The 25,471-nt window shown below is 39.0% G+C and overlaps 2 protein-coding genes across 2 annotated transcripts in view; one reads left to right on the top strand and one right to left on the bottom strand.

The window, feature by feature from the left end:
* The window catches only part of nav2a (neuron navigator 2a), a 106,226-nt gene extending 99,223 nt beyond the window's left edge, over positions 1 to 7,003 (top strand). Inside the window, exons 27-39 of the mRNA XM_063013335.1 lie at positions 55 to 208; positions 696 to 843; positions 937 to 1,049; positions 1,610 to 1,705; positions 1,878 to 2,046; positions 2,127 to 2,237; positions 2,487 to 2,611; positions 2,816 to 2,964; positions 3,559 to 3,630; positions 4,334 to 4,530; positions 5,023 to 5,141; positions 5,673 to 5,873; positions 6,035 to 7,003. Coding sequence (XP_062869405.1) covers positions 55 to 208; positions 696 to 843; positions 937 to 1,049; positions 1,610 to 1,705; positions 1,878 to 2,046; positions 2,127 to 2,237; positions 2,487 to 2,611; positions 2,816 to 2,964; positions 3,559 to 3,630; positions 4,334 to 4,530; positions 5,023 to 5,141; positions 5,673 to 5,873; positions 6,035 to 6,160 — 1,780 coding nt within the window. The 3' untranslated portion in view covers positions 6,161 to 7,003. The remainder of the gene's footprint in view (positions 1 to 54; positions 209 to 695; positions 844 to 936; positions 1,050 to 1,609; positions 1,706 to 1,877; positions 2,047 to 2,126; positions 2,238 to 2,486; positions 2,612 to 2,815; positions 2,965 to 3,558; positions 3,631 to 4,333; positions 4,531 to 5,022; positions 5,142 to 5,672; positions 5,874 to 6,034) is intronic.
* Positions 7,004 to 10,665: 3,662 nt separating this feature from the next.
* dbx1a (developing brain homeobox 1a) lies at positions 10,666 to 15,456 on the bottom strand. The gene is made up of 4 exons (XM_063013451.1): positions 15,144 to 15,456; positions 14,522 to 14,611; positions 12,123 to 12,325; positions 10,666 to 11,001 (listed from the first exon to the last, which is right to left on the bottom strand). The coding sequence occupies exons 1-4, from the start codon at positions 15,454 to 15,456 to the stop codon at positions 10,666 to 10,668; spliced, it is 942 nt and encodes a 313-aa protein (XP_062869521.1).
* Between the last annotated feature and the right edge of the window lie 10,015 nt (positions 15,457 to 25,471).

Here is a 25,471-nt window from a genome sequence, read left to right on the forward strand (position 1 = left end):
GAGATTCGAACCCGGATCATGGGTGTTAATACTGTGTTTACTGCTCATGTGCAGGATACAGGAGGGGTTAGACGGAGAGGCTGAAACGGTGATGCAGCTGCGTAGCGAGTTGAGAGAAAAAGAAATGAAGCTGACGGACATCCGGTTGGAGGCTCTAAGCTCCGCCCACCAGCTTGACCAATTACGAGAGGCCATGAACCGCATGCAGGTAAAAAAAACAACAATTTTTACACATTAACAACACAGATTTTTAAATTAAAATAAAACTGTTTTGCTTCACATGAATTACATACAGTATATTTTAAACCCTGGGTAGTGAGCCGGAGAAAACGGGCTGCAGAGAAAGAAATTAACAATTAAATAAACTTGTACGCAAACGCCCCCTTGTGGAGGCTTTATGTTACATCTTGTATAGAGAGAGTAAGATGCATTGTGTTGCCTGTGTCGTGAAAAATCATGGACAAAATGTGAGTCGCTAGAAAAAACGTGCATTGTACTGGCTATGTGGCAGAAAGGGCCCTGTCCTGCACAAAATAAGGTCCAGTGCCCTGTACAGAGACCTGAGTCCAACCTTTAGGATGAATTACAACTTTGATTGGAAGCCAGACCTCGTCTACACGAACGCTCTTGTGATCAAATGAGCGTTAAACGTGAAAGACACACAATTTCATTTTATTGTGTGTGTGCGTGTTCAGGTGGAGATAGAAAAGCTGAAAGGGGAAAATGATCGCTTGAAGTTGGAGAGCCAGGGGAGCGGAGGTCGTCTGGTGATCAGTTCAAGATGCACTACCACTTCGTCAGCAGTAATCAACCAGCAGGACCTCACTGAGTCCACCAGCTTCGGTATAATACACCCCCCGCAAGCACAGAGTCTTATTTACCATTTAAATACTACTCTCCTTATGAACTGTATATCGTTATGCTGATTTGTCGTAGCGTGCGCAGATATGCTGCTAGATGATTCTGGAGGAGACGGTGGTTTCCGGAAAGACGGTCGACACGTGAAGATCGTGGTCAGTTTACAGAAGGAGAACGCTTCATGGAGAGAGGTTAATAATTTCATTAATATGTTTTATTTAAGAATCATAAATATAGTCTAGAAAGCAGAGGTGATGCCAAAGTATATGATGAAGGCTACTTTTTCCTGTAATATACAGTATGTATATATTGAATATACGTCCAGTGCGCACATAGAAACGTATTTATAAGCCTAGAAAACAAAATATTTCTGCCGTTTGGGTGGTGCTGCAGTAAGTTATGCTCTCTCTTCATTGCTGGGATCCAGGGTTTGAAACCCTAGTGGTGCTACTGCCAAATTTTACACCCTGGCTTGGGACCTGCATTACGAGTGCACTGACAACAACAGCTAGACTGCCCCACGCTTCTCAGTCATGGTTAATCATGTCCGTGTAGACGCCCAACCGGCTGACGGCACCACTGAGAGTCAGGGTTCTTGTGTGTCACCACACAAGTGCCCATATAGCAGACCATTACTTATATTTGAGGAAACCTGCACACACTGCTGGATCATTTAAGAGAATGATGCATAGTGTAAGATTGTAGTGCATGGTGTGTGTTAATAATAGGTGTAATGTGTGTGTGTGTGTAGGATGGCAGGCCGCGGGACTTCCTGATTGGCTGTATCGGAGTCAGTGGTAAAACCAAGTGGGACGTTCTGGATGGAGTCGTGCGACGACTTTTTAAGGTGAAGACGTTTACATGTGCAGTGTGCGCACCATCCGTCATGACACTGTTATATACAGTACATGTGATGGCATTTATGTACATGACCCTACACATAGTGTAACTACTAGCTCATGTGATTACACCATGTAGAAAGTGAGTGTGGACGATTCATTTGTGATGATGTTGTGTAGGAATACATCAGGTACGTAGATCCGGTCAGCCAGCTGGGATTGAGTTCTGACACTGTGGAGGGATATCGGATCGGGGACGTGATCAGGCCCAGTGGAGCCGAAATGCCAGAGCTGCTTCCTTGTGGATACTTAGTGGGAGAAAACAACACAATTAACCTCTCGCTTAAAGGTACACACACACAGAAATGCATACACAACTCATATCATCAAAATGTACCTGTGTTAAGTAATGTGTGTGTGTGTGTGTAGGTTTACACGCACGTTCAATTGACTCGCTGGTGTTTGAGACATTGACCCCGAAACCAGTGCTGCAGCGCTACATCTCTCTACTGCGTGAACATCGACGCCTCATCCTGTCTGGTGTGTTTATTAATATCATCATTATTATTATTTTTATAAGACCGCTAGCCCGAATTTCATCAGTGCTGCTGAGTGTCAGATTAGTGTGTGATTAGGCTTACTCATGACTTCAGTTAGAGTCTGTGTAGTGGAGACTTCTGCTGTGCCAAAGGAGATATTGCATGCCAACAAGAATGATATTTAGGGTGATTTTCTTATGGAGTTGTTCCTGCTTGTTAATAAAATCATTTCACTACCGTTGTCCATCAGGTCCAAGTGGTACCGGTAAAACCTACCTGGCACAGCGGCTAGCTGAGCACCTGGCACTGCTGGAGGGGCGCACAGACACCCACACTGCCGTCACCACGTTCAGTGTGGACCACAAGTCCAGCAAGGTGAGTCTGTTTTAGTTGTGTTTCTTATTAATGGATGTTTTAGGTCTGGCACTAGACCCACAAGCGGCTGTTTCCATTTTAAAAACAGCAACTTTAACACTACTGGGGTTTATTTGTTCCTAGTAATTAAAATTCCTTACTATTTGTGAGCGATGTAGTTAAATATCTGACATTCAAAGTGTGTGTCCGTGTGTGTTCATATAGGAGCTGCGTCAGTACCTGCAGATGGTGGTGGAACAGTGCAGTGTGGATCAGACTGAAGCTCCTTTGGTTGTTATACTGGATAATCTACATCATATCAGCTCACTGGGAGAGATCTTTAATGGCCTGCTGACACACACACACCAACACTGGTACACCCACACACACACACACATTGCTAATTGCTACTAAATTTGCCATTTGTGACCCCTGTCTGACTAAATCTCATGATTCATCGACCACTTTATCCTGGTCGTGCCAGGTTTGCTTCTGAGGGAAGCGTTAGGCATGAACAGGAATACCCTGGATAGGGCGACGATCCATGTTGGCTTCCTCCATCCACCTTCAGACAGTCAGTCGTGTCTGTGTAGGCACCCACCCTCTCCAGTAGGTGGCGAGGTAGTGTAATAGACTGCTGTGCATCTCAGTGCCCATGGTTTTTGGTGCCCTAACTTGCTATTTACTCATGACCAGCACTTGTGCAGTGATTTCTTTAGTCACTGACCGAATACTTAGTATATAAAGGGTATGGAGCGAATGTAAACTCCATACTCTTCGTGATACCAGAATAGCCAGGGGTTTGCCTGATTTATAGAGCCCGCTGAAAAGAGTAAAGCTAGAATTCCTCCACAGTGATGTGACAGATTCATTTTAAATTAAAGTGTTCTGGCAGGTTTTTTGCTTCAAAATGTGCAATTATATGTTAATATTTTGTGTTAATGAGCTGTTCTGTCTCTGTTCTCCAGCCCATACATCATTGGCACTATGAGTCAAGCAACGTCTTCATCTCCGAATCTGCAGGTTCATCACAACTTCAGGTATTTGAGTAAACATGCATCTAACACACTGTACACCTGCTACGTGATGTTATATTAACCATGGGAAAATGCAGACCCGGTCTCCTGGTCTTTTCCTTACGATGTCATTCTAGATTTAAGGTTCAGGGGTTTTTGTGAAACGGTGAAAATCAGTTTCTGTTCACCATGTTTGTCTATATACTGTATAAATAATTAATCTTATTAGCAGCTCAAACTTGCTCAAAGTTCAGATCAGACTGAGCTTTGGTGACTCCATAGGAAACAACAGCACAGCAGCACAAATCAGTTTTGCAGCTCATCATGTGAATGCAGCTTAATTAAAACTGTTGGTCCAGATTCATTTCAAATTCGAATTGAATGTTGAACCGGTGTTTTCGAATACTGTCCACTAGGGGGCGTCATAATACAGGTTAAATTTCAGGTTACAACCTACACTTATTAAAATTATGAACTTATCCTACTTACTGTGTTTTTATTATTCAGGTCTGTGATTAATAATAGGCAAAAATAATTATTAATTAAGTGTAATCTGGCTCATTCATTAATATGTATTAATTAATACCTGTTTATTGTATTATTACACATTAATAATGTATATTCGTTGTTATGTGTACATATTTCCTGTGCACAATCATCTCCTCCTCTTACAGTTAAGCATGATTTGCAGTATTTTAACTCCACTAATCCCCCTGCTGTGTTACAGGTGGGTGCTGTGTGTGAATCATACGGAGCCGGTGAAAGGCTTTCTGGGACGGTATCTGAGGAGGAAGCTGATCGAAACAGAAATCGGCAGCCGCACGAGAAATCCTGAGCTGGTGAAGATCGTCGAGTGGGTTCCTAAAGTGTGGCATCATCTGAACCGTTTCCTGGAGGCACACAGCTCCTCCGATGTTACCATCGGTGAGAAAACGACTTTTGTAAAGTCTTAATAAAGAGACATGCATTATAAATGTGGAACACAATCCCCATTTCCAGTTTGTTACATTTGGTAAAATGCTAATTGAAACAGCGGCTTGTTCCATCACATTTCCTATTAATGAGACATTTTAATGCCACTAATTAGTGCAGATTTGCAGGTAGAATTTTTCTCCATTTTTGCCTGATATGAGACTTCAGCTGCTCAACAGTCTGTTGGCGCCAGTATTTGATTCTTATTTTATAATCGTATAAGATTTTTCGAATTTGATGTGATGTGCAGAAGCCTGGAAAATATATTGTTTATTGTGCAAACAGATTACTTTTATTCTTTTAGTAAGATATTTACATAGTTAACATAGTTAACATAGAAAATTGTGTCACTGCCCAAAAAAGATTAGGAACCACGTGTTGCTTTTGAATGTGATGGAAATATTACAATTAACCCTCCTGTCTTTATTTAAATGTGCGTTTCAGGGCCACGTTTGTTCCTGTCGTGCCCGATGGATGTGGACGACTCTCGTGTTTGGTTTACAGATCTGTGGAACTACAGCATCATCCCCTATGTCCTGGAGGCCGTCAGAGAGGGACTGCAGGTAGATATTATAACAATAACAAAGAGAATAATGAATTAAGCACTGCGGGGGGGCGGGGGGGGGGGGGGGCGGGGGGGGGCACAGACAACCAGCTCACTGTGCGCCCCTATTTTGGACAACAAAGTAAATCAGCATAGTGAAACAGTAATTGCTCCCCACTTACCCAAATCTGGTTAAAACATCCTTAGTAACAATGTGCAAGTAAACAAAGTCAGATGAACACTTATGTTGTCTCGGTTATCAGTGGTTTTCTCAGTGGTCCTTGCTAATGTAGAGCCATGACCTTAGCTGAGACTAGTTAGATGTTTTCCTGAGATCTTTTGAGACTTACTAGATGAGTTGTCCCTGAGCCCATTGACAGATTTTATCAGTCCAGCCACTCATGGCAAGATTTCCCACTGTTGTGTCTGCATGTCTCCTACTCTGGTTCTATGGAGTCCAAAAGTCCTATAGATATATAGACTGCCCAGACCTGACAGTGTAATTCATCGGTTCGTTATATAACGGGTGTGTTTGCATCTCTTCCTCCAGCTGTACGGACGCAGAGCAGCGTGGGACGATCCCGCCCGCTGGGTGACAGAGACGTTTCCATGGCGATCGAGCGCGCAGCATCCTGATTGGCCCGCCTTGCTAAAACTCCGCCCGGAGGATGTAGGATTGGATGGAAGCTCCACCTCAAAAGAGGGACCGACCAAACCGAGCGCTCAGAGTGACAGTGATGCGGATCCACTGGTAAGAGCGGAGGAGAGCGAACGCTGGGTTATGTTTGTTTGTGCTGCTCCGGTTCTCTTGTTTATTCTGAGTGTAAAATAAATAAAATAAATGTCGCTTTGGATAAAATCGTCCACTAAATGCCACGAATGTAAATATAATAACCGTGTCGATTGTTTCAGATGAACATGCTGATGCGTTTGAAGGAAGCAGCCAACTGCTCCAGCACTCAGAGTTACGACAGCGATTCCAACAGTAACGAACATCACGACGACATCCTGGATTCATCACTGGAGTCGACACTGTAAAGCCCCCGACCCTCCGACCCAACGTTTTCTTCCTGTGAATGTTCCTCGCGCTGAGGCAGCACTAATAATGTCTTTTTTTTTTGCTGGAGCACAATGTCATGGGTGCTGGCAACCCGACAAATTTTCTTTACTTTATAACTAAGGATATAAAACTGCACTACCCAGCATTCATTACACAAAGCTAATAAGAGTAAACAAGGTGCTTTATTTTCTGGACTCAAACCTACAGTATAATCCGTAATGCAAGTCAGCATGCATGGATGCTTTTGTGTATCAGAAGGTTTAACAGTGATCGCCTGTAGGGGGCGTATCAGCACCCAGACGTCCCAACGGCCCATTAAGAAACGACACGGAGAAAAAGCTCAGGAAACGTTAAAGCTGCGTTCATTTGAACTTTGCGTCTAGAGATTTGTTTACTTGTTGATCACTACTAGACTCGTGGAACTGGTCCAGAGTTTTCATCCATCTACGATTGGTTCAGTCTCCACTGACGGGATGTATTATGAATACAGTATCGAATTGTGCATTACTGTGCTGGTGAATTCGGTGGGTCTGGCTCTTCCGGGAAACCCTGAAAGCAATCCCTGGCATGGCTTCGGCCACACCGTCTGTGTAGATGCCTGACGGGCAGATAGCACAGCTGAGCTGAAAGGTGGCAGTCTGATTCCAGTAATCAGTACACTAACCTCAATTTCAGAAAAGCTGGGACAGCCTTGTTCTATATTTAAACAGTATTAGGGTTTTATTTAAAATACGCACTCATTTTAAACCTAATGTCGCTGTCATATCACCCTTTCTTTTTAATATCACTTAATAACTGGTCAGGAATAAAAATGTATAGTTTGTCACTGTGTTTCCAACCTCACATGGTAATATCCACCACAGAAGTGTGCTGTTTGTTTTTTCCATCACCAGCAGTCAGGACTGTTTCTTGGCCTCGACTTTTGTGCACATTTTGTGATTTTATCGGATTTACCGACAGTTCTAATGATATTATGCATCGTAAAGAGTGAAAACTTCGAACATCGATTGCATTTCTTGATTGAATAGGTACAACTTCCCACAAACACAGTCTAGAATTCTGTAGAAAGCCTTTCCAGAGGGTGTCTAACACTTGCTTTTACCAGGAGTGCACAAACTTTTGCTCATGTGATCATTTTAAGAAGGAAGCTTCTTAAGACTTAGACAATTTTGTGGAACATGGTGCAGGTATTAAATTCAGCATGAGTGCACATTTAGCTGCATTAGATTTTCAAATCAGTGCTTTCCCAACTTTTTTGGAACTGTGGTTCATACAACAGATCAGCGCGAGTGTCGATGAGCTGAACCTGCTATTCAGATACAAACCAGTTTAACATTTTCAACACTGACGTGGTGCTTGTGAACATGAAACATTTCTGCCTTCGAACATCCAGCGTTTTCTGCGGGCAGATCGGACCGGTGCTTCGAACGACCCTGTGTGTGTGAGCACAGATTTATGTGAGCGTCTGATGCTGGCCATCGTTTTTTTGATTCGAGCGAGTTGCTCTTTACTCTCGTTTCCTGTGCAAGTGTAAATAGTAATTAACTAATGAACTGCGGCTCGTATCACCAGCGTGGGTGCAGCAGGTCGGTCCTGCACTCGTTCACTGTAGCGCTCTCTCATTCGACCCCTCGTTTCGGTGCTGATTTGAACCCGGTGCCTTACTTCATTTTGTGTGAGAGTTTGACGGGCGCTGTGTTTTTTTACTGAACCCCTCAGCACAGTGACAGGGGCTTCATTCTGTGTTCACTACTTTATTCATCTTTAATGATCATGGAGCTTGATAAAAAATACTTAACCCAAAATGTCTAGTGAAAAGCGTCTGAAATTCAGTGTTTGGTTTTACCTCACCTCGCTCTGAAGTTTTTCCCATGATACACTTGTTACTGTGTGCAACATTAGGTACATATATGTTGTGTAACTGAAGCTGACACCGTTTATCTGTATAAATGTAACGGCATAAGTTCAACATAAATCATTTGTGAAGAACGCTCACAACGGTGCATCATGGGAACAAAATTTTCAATGTGAAGGACCAGTTGTAATGCTTATTATCGCCATCAGATGCATTTGCTGCTTTTATAGAATAATAAAGGATAAACGTGTACATACGATGAAAAGGAGCAGATCAGTGTTGTTTTAACTCAGACTTGATATCAGGAATTAATTATAATTCTTACGAATCTAAACTTTTGATTTGTTCAGGATTTATTTTCAAATTCTGATGTTGCTTCCATTTCACTGCAGCGTCCCGATCCTATGCAACACAGCTCGATTTTTACATAGAAGCCAAATATCTGTATTAGCACTGCCAGCAGTATGTGTGTGTGTGTGTGTGTGCATGTGTGTGTGAGAGCGTGTGCGTGTCTGTGTGCTCGTATGAGCGTGTATTTATATAAAGAACGGATGTACAGTGTGTGTATATAGATGTGAATATATTTCGGACACGTGCCTATGTTTTATGATGACGGACGTGATAGCGAGCACAGATTCTGTTTGTGTCATTTTTCATTTGGATTCTTTTGAAACGGAATGTTTATTTGCTGTGTAAATGATTAGAGTCACTGTGTACAGATTTTTGAAAATCCTGCTGGCTGCATTTTGATGAATAATCTTTTAATTACACGTTTATAACAGTACACTTCATGTCTGGTGTCTTTTTTAATGCCTTTAAAATGTACAATGACATAAAGGGATTACAGAGACATAAATATATAACACAGGGTGGAGAAACACGTGGTCTTACTTTATTACAGCTCCAGGCTCTCAGGTTAGGGTTATGGTTGGGTTAGAGTTAGGTATAGGTTAGGGGTAGGACTGGGTTAAGTTTATAGTTGGGCTAATGTTTGGATTAAGTTTGGGTTTGTACTTGGATAGGGATAGATTTAGGTTTGGACTGGGTTAGGGTTATGGCTAGGTTAGGGGTAGGGCTACGTTAAGTTTATAGTTGTGCTAAGGTTTATGTTTGTACTGGGATATGGTCACGGTTGGGTTATAATTAGGTTGAGGATAGGAATAGGACTGGGTTAGGGTTATGGTTAGGTTTAGGTGAGGAGTAAGACTGGGTTAGGGTTACGGTTAGGTTTAGGTGAGTAGTAAGACTGGGTTAGGGTTATGGTTAGGTTTAGGTTAGGAGTAGGACTGGGTTAGGGTTAGGTTTAGGTGAGGAGTAGGACTGGGTTAGGGTTGCGGTTAGGTTTAGGTGAGGAGTAAGACTGGGTTAGGGTTGCGGTTAGGTTTAGGTGAGGAGTAAGACTGGGTTAGAGTTATAGTTAGGTTTAGGTGAGGAGTAAGACTGGGTTAGGGTTAGGTTTAGGTGAGGAGTAAGACTGGGTTAGGGTTATGGTTAGGTTTAGGTTAGGGGTATGCCTGGGTTAGGGTTATGGTTAGGTTTAGGTGAGGAGTAGGACTGGGTTAGGGTTACGGTTAGGTTTAGGTGAGGAGTAGGACTGGGTTAGGGTTATGGTTAGGTTTAGGTGAGGAGTAAGACTGGGTTAGGGTTATAGTTAGGTTTAGGTGAGGAGTAAGACTGGGTTAGAGTTACGGTTAGGTTTAGGTGAGGAGTAAGACTGGGTTATGGTTAGGTTTAGGTTAGGAGTATGCCTGGGTTAGGGTTATGGTTAGCTTTAGGTGAGGAGTAGGACTGGGTTAGGGTTATGGTTAGGTTTAGGTGAGGAGTAGGACTGGGTTAGGGTTATGGTTAGCTTTAGGTGAGGAGTAGGACTGGGTTAGGGTTATGGTTAGCTTTAGGTGAGGAGTAGGACTGGGTTAGGGTTATGGTTAGGTTTAGGTGAGGAGTAGGACTGGGTTAGGATTATGGTTAGGTTTAGGTTAGGGGTATGAGTGGGTTAGGGTCATAGTTGGGTTATGGTTAGGTTTAGGTATTGTATAGGACTAGATTAGGGTTATGATTTGGTTATGATTAGGTTTAGGTTAGAAATAGGACTGGGTTAGGGTTATAGTTGGATTAGGGTTGGGTTAAAGTTAGGGTTGCACCTCATATAAGATGTAGATTGTAGATTGGCATTATTAAGGCAGATTTTAGCAGTGGTGGGTTTAGCGTAATGGTACAATGCACATGATAGATTACCAGTTTAGCTGGAGAGTGATTTGATTTGATTCATTATATTCTGATCAGAACGATTTTATTCATAATGAGCAACAACTCAAAATCAGTTTCACAATTTATTTACAGTTTTTACAAACCAAAAACATTCAAATAATGAGACACGAGAGCGTTTTTATAAATTATACATAAATCTAATAAAAATATCTATGTAAATATAAGTGTAACTCAGTCATCTGGTATAAAATATCCATACAAAAATATTTGTACAAAACATTGTACAGTTCCACAATGTGCTGAACGACACAGCAAAACCTTAAACCAAGAGAATCAGACTTCATCTGACACGTTCACTCATTCACTCACTCACTCACTCTCTCACTCACTCACTCGTAAACACTAATCTAATGAAACTAATTAGGACACGTTGATCTCGTCCTCTGATTCAGAGCAGTCCGACAGTTTGGAATCTGAGTGTTTGCTGTACACAGACACTGACGACGCCCGTGAGTGTGTAGCGTGCTGCGAGGACTCAGATTTGGGTGAGGTGCACGAGTCCACACTGCTCACACCTTCCTCCATGTCCTCGTCCTCCTCGTGGGGGGCGTACGCTTGGTCCTGCAGGTCGCTCAGGTCGGGGTGAGGGTTCATGCGGGTGGGCAGCGTTTGTTCCCTGCAGCCCCCGGTGGAAAGGAGCTCGCGTTCCTTACAGTTCCTCCACTTCATCCGACGGTTCTGGAACCAGATCTTGACCTGCACGATAGAAAATAAATAAAGATAAATCACGTGATCAGTGAGGAGGAGCCAGACGACGTAAAACTGCACTCTGACCTTCAACATCTGGAATATTTACTAAATATTTATTAATGTCATTACAGATTAATAGAAATACAAAAATTTACAGCACCCGGTTCATATTAACAAATAATTAATAAATTAGATGTAAAACTACATTAATCATAAACTAATAAATAAATGTGATGTATCAAACAACAATTTGGAAATAGATATCCTGAACTAACTGAATTATTAATGATTCCTTATTCAAAAATAATTTTGTTCCAAAATGAAGAGTTTATTTATGAAATAATAATTATATGTTTATATACATAATAGTTCACATTATATAATAAATGTTAAATGCTGAAATCCACATAAGAAAATAAATGTTAAATAATTAACATTTTTATAAATAAGTAATAAATAAACAAAATTATTCAGTTCATCAGGATTTTTTGATATCAGTCTGTTGTTTACTCATTTACTTTATTTTCACCACTGTTTTCTCCTGGTCAGGGTCACGGTGGGCCTGATTTCCAATGCCAAGCAGTAACAAACCCCGGACAGGATGCCAATCTATCGCGTACCCCTCAAACATAGTCAATCATGTCTGTACAGAGAGAGTTTGCATAATTTACTGCTGCACCAGCTGAGTGCCCTGATAACTTATCAATTAATCAGTTAATTAATAAAATAGTATAAAGTTATGATGTTTTGTGGACTACATTTAATTTTTGTGGTAAACTTTAATAATGATCATTATATTTAATTACAATGATTTAATTTAAACTACTTTTCTCACAACAAATCATAAGGTCTACAATCAAAGTTGTAAAAAGCTTGTGTTACTTTGAATGTATTTTTATTTATTATTATATTATATTATATTATTACATTATATTTATTTTACAGTAATAATTATTTGTCCTTAATTAATTGTCTACATTAAATGAAAACATCTATTGTTAAAAGTCTGAAATTAACTAAAAGGATGAACGGTTCTAAACTTCTAGTTTTATTTTATATTCAATATTAAATCAGTTTTGTAAATAGTTGATTTTTATAAACACATTTTAAAAACTCAGTGTTATTACCTGTGAGTCTTTGAGTCCGAGTTTGTTGGCCAGTTTTTTGCGGTCGGGTTTGCTGATGTATTTCTGTTTCTGGAAGGTTTTCTCCAGAGCTTTGCGCTGCAGGTCGGAGAACACGGCTCGGCGTAGCATCCCTCTCCGGGGTTTTCCTCTGGAGACCAGCGGCCAGGAGAAGGTCCCGGGTATGGGCACCGCTGGAGAAGAACCTGCACACACACACAGAGACGAACACATATAGGTGAACACATTGTGATTGTAGTGCTTAAATAAAGCCAGTCAGGGGTTCTGGACTGACTGAGAGCTCCCGGGGTGGATTGAATTAATCAGTTAGTGGGGGGAGGGTACAAAACTAAATCTGTATAAAGTTTAACTCTACATAAACACATCTGGATCAGTGTCATGTTTATTTAAATTAGAATAGAATTGTGAACAGAATGTATAAAATAGAACAGACTGAAACTCTGTGACCATGTGACCACAGATCTGAAGTGTTTTAGGAAATTCAATGCAAAGCAAAATGTTGACACACAAAGTTTTTCTTGAACTTTCCGAGCCCTGCCCCCTCGCCCCCGTCTCTGCAGAGGGGGGTACGAGGTGAGTAATTAGCACATAAGCCGTTCCTGCTCCTTGTGTATTGGTATGGTAAGCAGAAGAAGCAGCTCATAGAGAGTTAATAAAGCGTAAAACAGTAATTGTGTAGTAATGAAGTGGCGGAGAAAAGGCCGAGCACAAAGCTGGTTTAAACTGAAACACGCAGGCACACGGTCGAGCGGAGGGGCGCGCGGGGCCTCAGAAAAAAAAGCTTCACTTTAAAAGAGCGCACTTTATTATTCACCCTCGACTTTATTATTCACACTGAAGAAAAGCTTCGCTCCTCAAAGAGCCTTTATTTCTTTCTTCAGCTCAAAGAGATAATAAAGCCTGTGTACGGCACCCAAACCATCATCGTAAAACTGAAACACGTTTCTCTTCACTGATGTGAGACTTTGTTTTCAGTCCAGCAGCAACTTTGTGTTATTTTCTTTATTTACTGAAATATTTACAGGTTTTGTGTTGATCTAGTTTTGTCGTATTGGTTGTTTTGGGGCTCAAAATGTAAATCTGGTCAGACTGATCCGTCTATTAAAGATACTGAAATGCTTTCAAATTAGAATATATTTTTTGGACGTTTGTGTGTGTGTGTGGGGGGGGGGGGGTGTATGATTAAAATTGTTAATGTGAATTATATTTCATGAAAATGTTATAAATAAATCAAATTTGATCCTTAAACTAACTAAATAATTCAGTCGAGTGCAGATAGCAAATATAGCAGCACATCAAACTCAACAGAAAAGACCAAAAACACGAGATCACTCAGAATAAAACTAATATATATATATTATATATATTCTGATATATATATATATTACATATATATTAGTTTTATTCTGATATATATATGATGATATATATACTATATGATATGTAGTAAAATTAAATTTCAAATGTATTCCTTTATTATAATGTTGAATTATTCTCACTGACATTTTTTCTATTTTATTATTCAATTACTACATAAAATTTCACTCTGGATAAATTACTGATTTATTTTGCTTGTAATATTAAATGTAAGTCTCATTTATTTTCATGCAGTATTATGCAAACGTGTCAAGTTTTCTACACAAATGTCTAGACATTTTAATGCAGAATCACTGTTTTACTGGCTAAATTTCACATATTGAAGATGACAAAATATGTAAGGTGGAAAAAGATTAAATGGCAGATTAAATAATTCTGTTTATTATTATTCATATTAAATTATGTAATAGAATAAATTGTGCACTAAAACTGGCAGCATGATGTTGTACTTTATTCCCAGTACAGAAAGAAGACAAGGAATTTAACCAGGAGCGCTTTTATATAATTCAGATACAAAAACTTACTCACTTTTAACCTCTATGTGTTTTTCTGCAGGGTTTAATTGTTGTGAATTATAGTTAATTGTATATTCATTAATATTACATGATAATTAAAATAATTACATTGTTGTGTAATCAGATCAAGCAGCTCATTTACTCAGATTCTCTTAAATATCTTATTTGGTTTCTCTCATCCTTCAGTCGTTCTCACAATGAGATGTTTCCTCAGTAGGAGTGGTGCAGATTGGTCATGCTGCTGAAATCATTACCGGGGCGTTTCGGTTCTTCATCACGCTCATTTGTACTTTAATAGGAACCAGTAGTGAAGAATGTTGTTCTCACACTAAATGGCGCATTTAATGGATCAGACGCTGTCGCTCAGACAGAAAACGATAATAACCAGTCTGTTACATGATTATTACATGATTATTACCTGAGTTTAAAAAGAACCATTAAATTAAATTCCACATTAAAAAATAGAATTTAAATAAAGATTTTACTCACCAGGGAAGTAAGAGGAGCGGATGAAAGGGTAAAAGGAGCCATCGAAATAAGGAACTGCTTTATGGTGGAGGTTCAGAAGTGGAGCCGCAGCTAATCAGACACAAAATGCATAAAAATAGTATGAATATATTTTATCATATATATTATTTATATCACAGAATTAATACTGAGCACCTTTATAGAAGAACTGACATGCAGCACTGATTTAGTGATATAAATCAGTGGGCAGTGATAGCTCAGTGGTTAAGGTACTGGACTTGTAATCTAAAGGTTGCCGGTTCAAGCCCCACCACCGCCAAGTTGCCACTGTTGGGCCCCTGAGCAAGGCCCTTAACCCTCAATTGCTCAAAAATTGTGTTCAGTCATAACTGTAAGTCACTTTGGATAAAAGCGTGAGATAAATGCTGAAAATGTGAAAAATGTAAATTTATATTAAAGATGTAAAACTATTAATCACTATAATAGTGTAATAGTTTAGTCCATCAGCATTAAATAATTAAACATTGTGTTCAGTCTTAGATGTTAAAAATAATAAAGAAAAACATTTCTATTAAAAAAATCATGATTTGTCTTTCATTAAACTTAATAAACTTTTAAAAGTAAAACAGTTTGTATCACTTACGTTTTTTGGGCGAGGGTGCCAGGATGGCGTTCACCCCGAATTTGAGCTGCACTGTTTCTTTGCTTGACGTTTTTGGAGAAAAAGCTCCGAATTCTGGCAGTTCTGGTGATGGACTAACGGCGGATGATGGTGGCGACGGCGGATGAGATGAAGAGCTGATGCGCAGCAGATCCTCCACCAGGAACCCGGAGCGACCCGGGGGCCTGCAGTGTGCAGGGATGAGTGGCGGGTGCGCGTAGGGGTGAAACATGGCAGCGGAGGGGCGCAGCAGGTTCGGGTACACCGACACCAAACCCGGCATCATCATCATCATATAGATTAAAAAAATAAATAAACTAAATACTCAGAAAAAATAAAGATCTGCAGATCAGTGTGTGTCTGCGAAAGTGAAGGTTTTACTCCTGATGAGCGGTCTGAAGTGAGGGTGCTGAAATTTGCCCGGCCGGGTCCCTTTTATACCCCCTCAGCACTCAGGAGAGATTAGGGAGTGACCTGGCAACAAAAGAGGCTGAATAAGAAGAATAAAAGAGCATGAAGTGAATGAAGAGCTTCAATAGAGCAGCACACACACACACACACACACACACACACATCGGTCAGACAGACTCTGATGATTGAATTAAACACATCGCTTTTACACTCTTCTTTAATTCGGTGGTTATTTCTGCGATAATTAAACAAATAAATTCAAATTTGATTTATCTCAGTTTTAGCGGCGCACAGTAAGATCCTGACTCACATTAGTAATTAACACCTACAGTGTTGATTAACCCTCGTTTGGTGTCCTGGGACTGTGGGACATACACAGACCTAATTTAATTGTACACATTAAATTCATATTACTAAATAAATAAATAAAACACATCACGCCCTGAAAGTTCTCACATGATTTGTTACATACTTGCTCATATTTAATACACAACCTGCAGTGAAAAGTAAAATGCAGGGAAAGGTAAACCAGGCCAAACTACTAACACTGTCCAAAACTGTATACAAGATACAATAAATAAATAGGAATCGGATTTAAAAATAATAGAATAGAATGCATAGAACACTTTTATTTGTCATATATACATATACAGACGTACAGTACAACGAAATTCTCTCTTCACATATCCCAGCTTGTTTTGGAAGCTGGGGTCAGAGCGCAGGGTCAGCCATAGTACGGCACTCCTGGAGCAGAGAGGGTTAAGGGCCTCGCTCAAGGGCCCAACAGTGGCTGCATGGCAGAGCTGGGATTCAAACTCTTAACCTTTCAATCGATAGCCCAAAGCTCTACCCACTAGGATTCCACTGTAATAATAATAATAGAAATGAAATGTGTTAAAGTGACAAAACAAAACTCCAGGAGGAGTCTGATGGCCTGGTGGAGGAAGCTCCTCCTGACCCTCTCAGATTTGGGTAGCAGACGGAGGACGCGCTCGTCTGATTAACCTATTTAATCAAACAGGATATAATGAAAAAGTAAAATCAGTTTTACAGTGGAATGCTTTTGGAAATCTCTTTTATTTTTGTATGAAATGACAAAGAAAAATATCATGTAGATATTAAACATTAATCAATCTTCTACAACCGGGAATGTAATTAGAGAATGTAAATGTAAGTGTGTGTAAGTAGGCGAGTTCATGAGCTGCGTTATTTTTTACATTACAAACTTTATTTATTTGTTCATTTATTATAAACAATACTGTTTTGATTTCTCCCTCATAGCCGCATGAACTGTTTAATTCTGATAATACACATTACCAACCAAATAAACCACAGATCTTTTATAGTAACATCATGTATTGTTTACATTCTACAGAGTTTTAGTGTGTAAACACATTCCAAAAAAACTGGTGGCTTTTAACTGCTGGAGCAGCTTGTTTGTTTACATTTTGATATCAGTTTCACTGTAAAATCTATCAGGGTCCATTTGCTGTAAAGACTTGATGGTATTATTGGTGGAAAGCTCAGTCATAACAGGTTAAGCCTCTTAAGCTTAATGTTATAAATGCATGAAATAGTCAGGACACAAAAAATAGTCAGGACACAAAAAATAGTCAGGACACAAAAAAGTCTTATAAAATTATTATCATATATTTACGGAGCACTAAGATCTCTCTAACCCTAAAGATTGAGAAAGCATAGAAAATTAAAATTTGTTAGACCTAAATGGTTACAAATGTCCACAGACACACTACAAAATCCTGAGTCTTCCCAGAGGAGTGGGCATTAATCTGGCATTGTGGTAGCGGAGATATATATTTAATTCATACGACTCGTATGCTGATAGTCCATATACAGTAGATTTGGTTATTAAAGGTTTTCTTTTATTGTCTATAACTCATCTGTTATAAAGCGATTCAGTTTGTGTGTGTGTGTGTGTGTGTGTGTGTGTGTGGAACACCAGGCAGATTTAATCCCCATTTAAAAATCACTTATGCTTCCATTTACTCAGATCCCACCTACACTCGGATACGCCTTTAAACCTTTAAATGGATTTGTAACTGAATTGCTTTATAACAGATGTGTTAGATATAAAAAATAAAACCTCTATTCATTTTAGTGTGTGTGTGTGTGTGTGTGTCTGATCCTGTTGGAGCGTGAAGTGTGTGTTATTGAATAAACCTGCTGTTCTGATCGTGATTTATTCAGCTCAGATAATAAAGTGCACATGTGTGAGTCACTTAAACACACCACGCCATGTGTGATAGAGAAATAAAATAACAGATTCAACTGTTTAATATGTCGCTCTTATTAACGTTACACTTAAATGCATCAAGTGTGATAGACAAACTTTCATTCCAGACAAATGAACAGAATTAGTTATCACGACTTATTTAGTTGTTTTAGATTTTTTTTCTTATGATCTCAAGATAACAAAAATTGTGACCAAGCATAAGACGTATTAGTAGTAAAATCTTTATTATATGTACAGTACCAGTCAAAAGTTCGGACACACCTTCTCTTCAGTGGTTTTTCTTGATTATTATTATTTTCTACATTGTAGATCAATACTGAAGACGTCCAAACTATGAAGGAACACATATGGAATTATGTAGTGAGCAAGAAAATGTTAAACAAACCAGAATATGTTTTATATTTTACCAATTCTACCTCTGCACGGCACAACTGATGGTCTCAAACACATTAAAAAAGCAAGAAATTCCAGAAATTAACTCTAGACAAAGCACAAACATTAATTGAAAACCGTTCCAGGTGGCACCTCATGAAGCTGATTGAGAAAATGCCAAAAAGTGTGCAAAGCTGTCATCAAAGCAAAAGATGCTACTTTAAAGAATATAAAATATAAAACATATTCTGGTTTGTTTAACATTTTCTTGCTCACTAATTCCATGTGTGTTCCTTCATAGTTTGGACGTCTTCAGTATTAATCTACAATGTTGAAAATTAAAAAAAAAATCTAGAAAAACCACAGGAATGAAAAAGTGTGTCCAAACTTTTGACTGGTACAGTACATGGTACTGTACATTGACATTTATATTTACAGCATTTAGCAGATGCTTTTATCCAAAGCGACTTCCAGTTGTGCTAGTATACAATCTAAGCAATTGAGGCCTTGCTTAAGGGCTCAACAGTGACAACCTGGCAGTGGTAGGGCTTGAACTGGTGACCTTCTAATTACTAGTCCAGAACCTTAACCACTGAAATTACACCAATTGCAAGAAAATATTTATTTTTGTTAGTTTTTAATAAAAGAAGGTAAGAAACTGAGTCATGAGGAGTCACATCTGAGTCTCGTAGTCCTGGTGCTTCCGGTTATATAACATGGTTATTTTTTAGTCACAGTAAACATGTAAACATAAATGAAATTGTTCATGCATTAATCTTTAATCTTAAGATTTAGACATGATCAAGACTTGCTGTCTAAACACGGGGCGGCACGGTGGCTAAGTGGGTAGCACTGTCGCCTCACAGAAAGAGGGTCCTGGGTTCAATCCCCAGAAGGGGCGGTCCGGGTCCTTTCTGTGTGGAGTTTGCATGTTCTCCCTGTGTCTGTGTGGGTTTTCTCCGGGAGCTCCGGTTTTCTCCCACTGTCCAAAAACATTCAGTCAGTTTAATTGGAGACACTGAATTGCCCTACAATTGAATGGGTGTGTGTGTGTGTGTGTGTGTGTGAATATCTAAAGACAATGCTAAACATCTAGAGAAAAGCCTCCTTTCCTTGCTAGATAAGTTATCCAAAAATGTATTCAGCCAAAAATGTCATAAATCAAATTTTATAAACTATGAAATGTGAACATTTTGGTAAAAGATCGATTTGTTTGACACCTAAATTATATACCAATCTATATAGAATAAAAATAAAAATAAATCCAATCAAATGATGATAATTATTTTTCCATTTTGGAGGAATTAAATCTGTCCCTCTGAAATCTCTGCTAATGCGAGTACATTTTTATTAAAATATTAAAATATGCTCTATATTTATACGCTCCTCTGTCCTGTGTGGCTGAAAGGGTGCAGTCGAACACCCGGAGAGGATTTGGGGCGCTGCGCCCACACCGCTGAGACCTGACAGGCATTAAATCCATATTAACTGGGCGTTTTACATCAGCCGCTCTTTCTTCTGCTGGTACAAAGCGTTCAGTCTTACTGCACCTGTTCTGATGTTCCTCACTGCGGGGATTAGTGACGGTTCCTCTCCCGGAGCCGCAGCACCGCTGACGGGCATCCCCGAAAAGAAAAGATTTTCAAAGGAGGAAGAGAAAAGGAAAGTGGTGAGAAGTTAAGCGTCCGGGGCTATTAAAGAGAAATTTGGCAGCGTGTATAACAGGTGCTGCTCTAATCCTCCTCATACGCTTTTAATATTTTATTCTAAACACATTTCTGTCACGTTAAGCTGCTCCTTTGTGTAGATCGCACATGTTAACTCTCACTAAAGCACAGTGACACTTCCACATTAGAATAACGGTAACACTTTATAATAACGGCCGTATTAAATAACAATTCATTCAAATTTACTGAACAATAGAACATGAATGAATAAATGAATTATTTATATTTAATATTATGAGAGTTTGTTTGTTCAGTCTTTAAATTTGTTAAAATTGTTTTAAACTTTTCTCTTTGTGAAACTATTCATTCATTCATTGTCTGTTTTACCACAGCTTTATCCTGGTCAGGGTCACGGTGGGTCCAATTCACTGGGCGAAAGGCAAGAAACACCTCGGACACGTCGCCAGTCCATTACAGGCATCCTTTTATTCCCAAATATAGTTCTATATAAAAACAAATACAGATTTTTAGATATTTATAAAAAAGCGGACACTTTTATCTAAAGCGACTTTCAACTATGACTGAGCACGGTTTGAGCAATTGATGGTTAAGAGCCTTGCTAAGGGGCCCAACAGTGGCAACTTGGCAGTGATGGGGCTTGAACTGACAACCTTCTGATTACTAGTCCAGTACCTTAACCACTGGACTGGTACATCCTCAGATCCCATCAAGTTATGAATATGCTCTAACATTATACAATTTGGGCAGTTGTAGCGTAGTGGTTAAGGTACTGGACTAGTAATCGAAAGGTCGCTGGTTCAAGCCCCACCACTGCCAGGTTGCCACTGTTGGACCCTTGAGCAAGGCCCTTAAACCTCAATTGCTTACACAATGTACTGTAAAAGCGTCTGCTAAATGCCGAAAATGTAAATATATCCCAGCAGTGATTATATACTTATACTTAATGAGTGTAAGGGCAGCCTGGGTGGTGCAGTGGGTAGTGATGTTGTCGCACAGAAAGAAGGGCCTGGGTTTGATTCTCTGGCTGGGCGGCCAGGGTCCTTTCTGTGTAGAGTTTGCATGTTCTCCCTGTGTCCACATGAGATTGCAAAGACATTCAGTCAGACCAATTGGAGCTACTAAAAACTGCCCTAAGTGTGCGTGTGTGTCTGTGACCTGTGATGGACTGGCGACCTGTCTGGGGTGTTTTCTACCTTTCGCCCAATGAATCAGACCCACTGTGACCCTGACCAGGACAAAGTGGTTGTTAAATAGACAATGAATGAATGAATGAATTTATCTATTTGTATCTAATAATTGTAACTAAAATCGAAGATTAAATCTGATTATTATTAGTGATGAATTGTCGTATTTAAGGGTTTGAACTTCCTGCTCGTGGTTCAACACACAATTTAGGGTTACGACCCATTCAGGAGAAGCCTGTGTGTGTGTGTGTGTGTGTGTGTGTGTGTGTGTGTGTGTGTGTGTGCGCACATCTGTGTGCGCTTGTAATCGGATTGAAAGTAAACACGGCTACTTGTGTCAGTTTGAATCTCATCAGATTACACTCTCTATCACACACACACACACACACACACACACACACACACACACAGAGCTGTGGTTAAAAAGTAGAAACACTAACCTTTAACTCTTTCTTGACTATTTGTGAGCTGTAATCATTTACGTTCATTTATTTGTTGATACACTACGGTGCTATAAGTAATGTGGACACCTGATCATTGTTTGTCACTTGTTTTGTTCCGGATACTCTGGCGTCCACTCAGAGGATGGATTGGCTGTTATACTGGAGTCTGCCATGAATGTTATTGAATAAATATAGACCCACAATGACCCACAAGTACAGAGATACCAAAATAAATCAGTGTGTGGAGGGTCAGGTGGTCATGTGGTGACCTAAAGGTAAGAAATTCTTTCTACCACAATAAATAAAAGGCCGGTCATATCCTGTCTGTTTTCTCACTCTCTCTCTCTCTCTCTCTCTCTCTCTCTTTCTCTCTCTGTGTGTGTGTGTGTGTGTGTGTGTGTTAACCCGTGATCCCGGATGTGCATCATTAAATTACGTTCACCTCATTTATTACTGCTTCACCACAGCATTTCATGCTCGCCTGCGGTGACTTTGTGATTGATCTGGCAGTTGTAGCCTAGCGGTTAAGATACTGGACTAGTAACCGAAAGGTCATTGGTTCAAGCCCCACCACTGTCAGTTTGTCACTGTTGGGCCCTTGAGCAAGGCCCTTAACCCTCAATTGCTTACTGTTACAGTACTGTAAGTCTGTTAAATGCCAAAAATGTAAATCTATTTATATCACCAGTAAAGCTGCACAGTTACAGACACGCAGTTACACACACACAGAGTTACACACACAATTACAGACACAGAGTTACACACACACACTGATACACACAAAGAGTTACAGACACAGAGTTACACACACAGAGTTACAGACACAGAATTACACACACAGTTACACACACACAGTTATGAGGAATCTGAAGAGTAAATAAATATATATGATTACATTTTTAGAAGGGTGCAAACAGTCACGAATAAGAAAATGTGTGGATTTCCTGTGTACTCTAGTTTTCTTCCTGTCCTTTAAATTACCGACTGAATCCATCAAATACATGCAGTGGTGGACTAACAGCTGTAAATTAATCGAGAGATTAAGTGAGTGAATTAATCAGTAGGTGAATGGAAGAAAAAATACCTGAGCAGCTAGTTCCCACAAACAAAGAACATGCCAAAATTCTCACTAACAGTAACTGGTAAAAGTTTTTTAAAAGGGTAAAAATGCTGTGATTATTATCATGATGATAATGATGATGTTGAGGTGAATGATCATGATGATGTCTAATAATGACACTTTATAGTTAACAGGATGTGTGAGCCACACACTTAGCATAATACATTTACTTTATATTGTGCTGAGGTGCACCACATTCTCTACAGTAATAATAATAATAATAATAATAATAATAATAATAATAATAATAATAATAATAATAATAATAATAATAATAATAATAATAATAATAATAATAATAATAATAATAATAATAATAATAATAATAATAATAATAATAATAATAATAATAATAATAATAGGATTTTCTAACAGAAGCTTATGGAAACATACTTTTCTAATCCAGACAGCTTTTTCTCTGTTTCCTGAACACCTGCTTGAGTCTATTGTGAGACGAACTGAACTCGGCTCACAGATTTAGCGACTGTAGAATAAATCTGAATACATTTTGCTGCTCGTGTGTGTGAGACGTGGACACGAGGAAATCGAGTGCATCAGAGTATAAAACTATTCAGAGCTTTACCTCGATTTTAAAGTCTGATTTAATAATACTGCGGTGCTGACACTTGTGAATAAAATGGAACAATGAGCACTAAAATCATATCAGAGTTGATATTTTGCTTTAAATAATTTATGGTGAGTATAAAGTGTTTTAATTATTACAAAATTATACAACTGTTCACACTTTAGCTGAGTTACAGCTGCAGATCTCAGATCTGCACTCATTTATGTTTCTCTATTATTATTAATCCTCACTTCTGTCTGGAATTCTAAGATAGGTTTAATAATCCAATAAAATTACTTCCACTCTTCGTTCCACTGTTCTGCTTTTCAGCAACATGCCTGTCGAGTCTCTAAACCAGATCTGATGTATTTTATTTTCACGTGTTTTTACAGTGTCATCACCTTGAATAACTTAAGATGGCTATGATGACGAGTAAGGAATCCTTACTCATGTCTGTGAGTGCCCCGTCCAGGGTGTTACTGTGTGCCTTGCGCCCATTGAAAAGCTGGGATAGGCTCCAGCACCCCCGCGACGCCCCTGATTGGATAAGCAGTTAAGAAAGTGAGTGAGTGAGACACACACACATTGTATTATGGGTATTTCATGTATGTTATAAACTTACGTCTACATAAATCCAGAGGATACATGTATGTTATAATAATATATCACCTTGCTAACATATGTGGAAATACATTATTGATATAGAGGCAGACATCTCATATATTACATTTCTGTGTGGGTAAAACTTTAAATGTGTCTTTTTCTTCCTTAGCATGCAGTAGGACCTTCATCACCATCATCATCACCTTCATCATCACCACCCTGTTGACTTCTCTGGCCCTCAGTTCCTGAATTTCTGAATAATGAAGCGGCCGGGTGAAGAGCTCTTCTCTGCGCTGAAGTGGATCCTTACTGCACTTCATCTGCTCCTCATCCTAACGACAGAACCGAATTCAATTCCATTCAAAAAGCTCAGAGTCATCAAATCTAATGAGAAATGGACGGAGAAAGGAATGATTTAATTAAAAGTAACTCATCAGCTGTACACACACTTCACACTCACTTTATCCACTCCAGGAGTGTGTGAGTGCTTCATTGTGATAGTATTCAGTACACACACTAATACAATAATGAAACCGGCTGGAATTTAAATGAGAAATTCCTGCAGGATGAAGAGCGAGTGAATTAAACACAACAACACTCGGCTGTTATTCAATTACTGATCTGAAACTGTCTGGTAAAGCAATATTGTAGAGTATCGTCTAATGTACTGCTGTCACATTACATCTCATGTCAACTAAGTTATATTTATTTTACCTTACATGAACAATTTCCTAAAGACACAAAGTCTATGTAAATAAATAACAATATTATATCATTTAAAAAGCATTTTACATAAACATTTTCATTTGAGGAAACGTCTTTAATTGTGTTTTTCTGTTACAGTTCAAACTAATGAGAATTTGTTTAATGGATTTTAACTGTGTATGAAATCTTGTACAGCTTCAAATTAACAAATTGAACAGAATTTTGAACACAAAACCCAATGTGATCAAGATTTAATTAAGTAATGTGTATTTTTAACACCTCTGAAAACAATTAACATAGAAAACTAAAACCAAAATCACTTTCTAATGTCAAAATGCAACAAAAGTAGTAGAAGACCATGTAGCCACTATAAACTAATTTAGATTTTTTTCATTTGAGGAAACGTCTTTAAGTAATTTTGTTGTTATTTTGTTAAAATTAAGATAAGATAAGATAGCCTTTTATTATCCCATGGGGGGAAATTTGCAGTGTTACAGCAGCTTTCAAGAATATAAAAATAAAAAATACAAAGTGTTTACACATATGTACACATATATTAAAAGGTAGAAAGTAAGAATATGTAAAAAAAAATTACAAAAATATAAACAGTATTTTTAAAGAAAGTTAACCAAATATTCCACAGTTATTAAAATGTATTGCACCAAGTACAGCAGGTACAGCAGGTATTGTACATATTTAAAAAGTTATTGCACTTTAGAGAATATTAAGAACCATGTAAATTATTGTGATTATCTGCGTTTGGGGCGGTGCTGGTTGTATAGCCTGACAGCAGAAGGTAGAAAGGAGCTGCGGTATCTCTCCTTTCAGCAACGCGGATGAAGAAGCCTGTTGCAGAAGGAGCTGCCCAGTGCTGCCACAGTCTCATGCAGTGGGTGATCGGTGTTCTCCATTAAGGATGACAGCTAAATTAAAGTAATTTTGCACTGAGAAACATTTAGTCACTT

Source organism: Trichomycterus rosablanca, chromosome 17 (assembly GCF_030014385.1).
Source record: "Trichomycterus rosablanca isolate fTriRos1 chromosome 17, fTriRos1.hap1, whole genome shotgun sequence".
In the NCBI taxonomy this organism is placed as follows: Eukaryota; Metazoa; Chordata; class Actinopteri; order Siluriformes; family Trichomycteridae; genus Trichomycterus; species Trichomycterus rosablanca.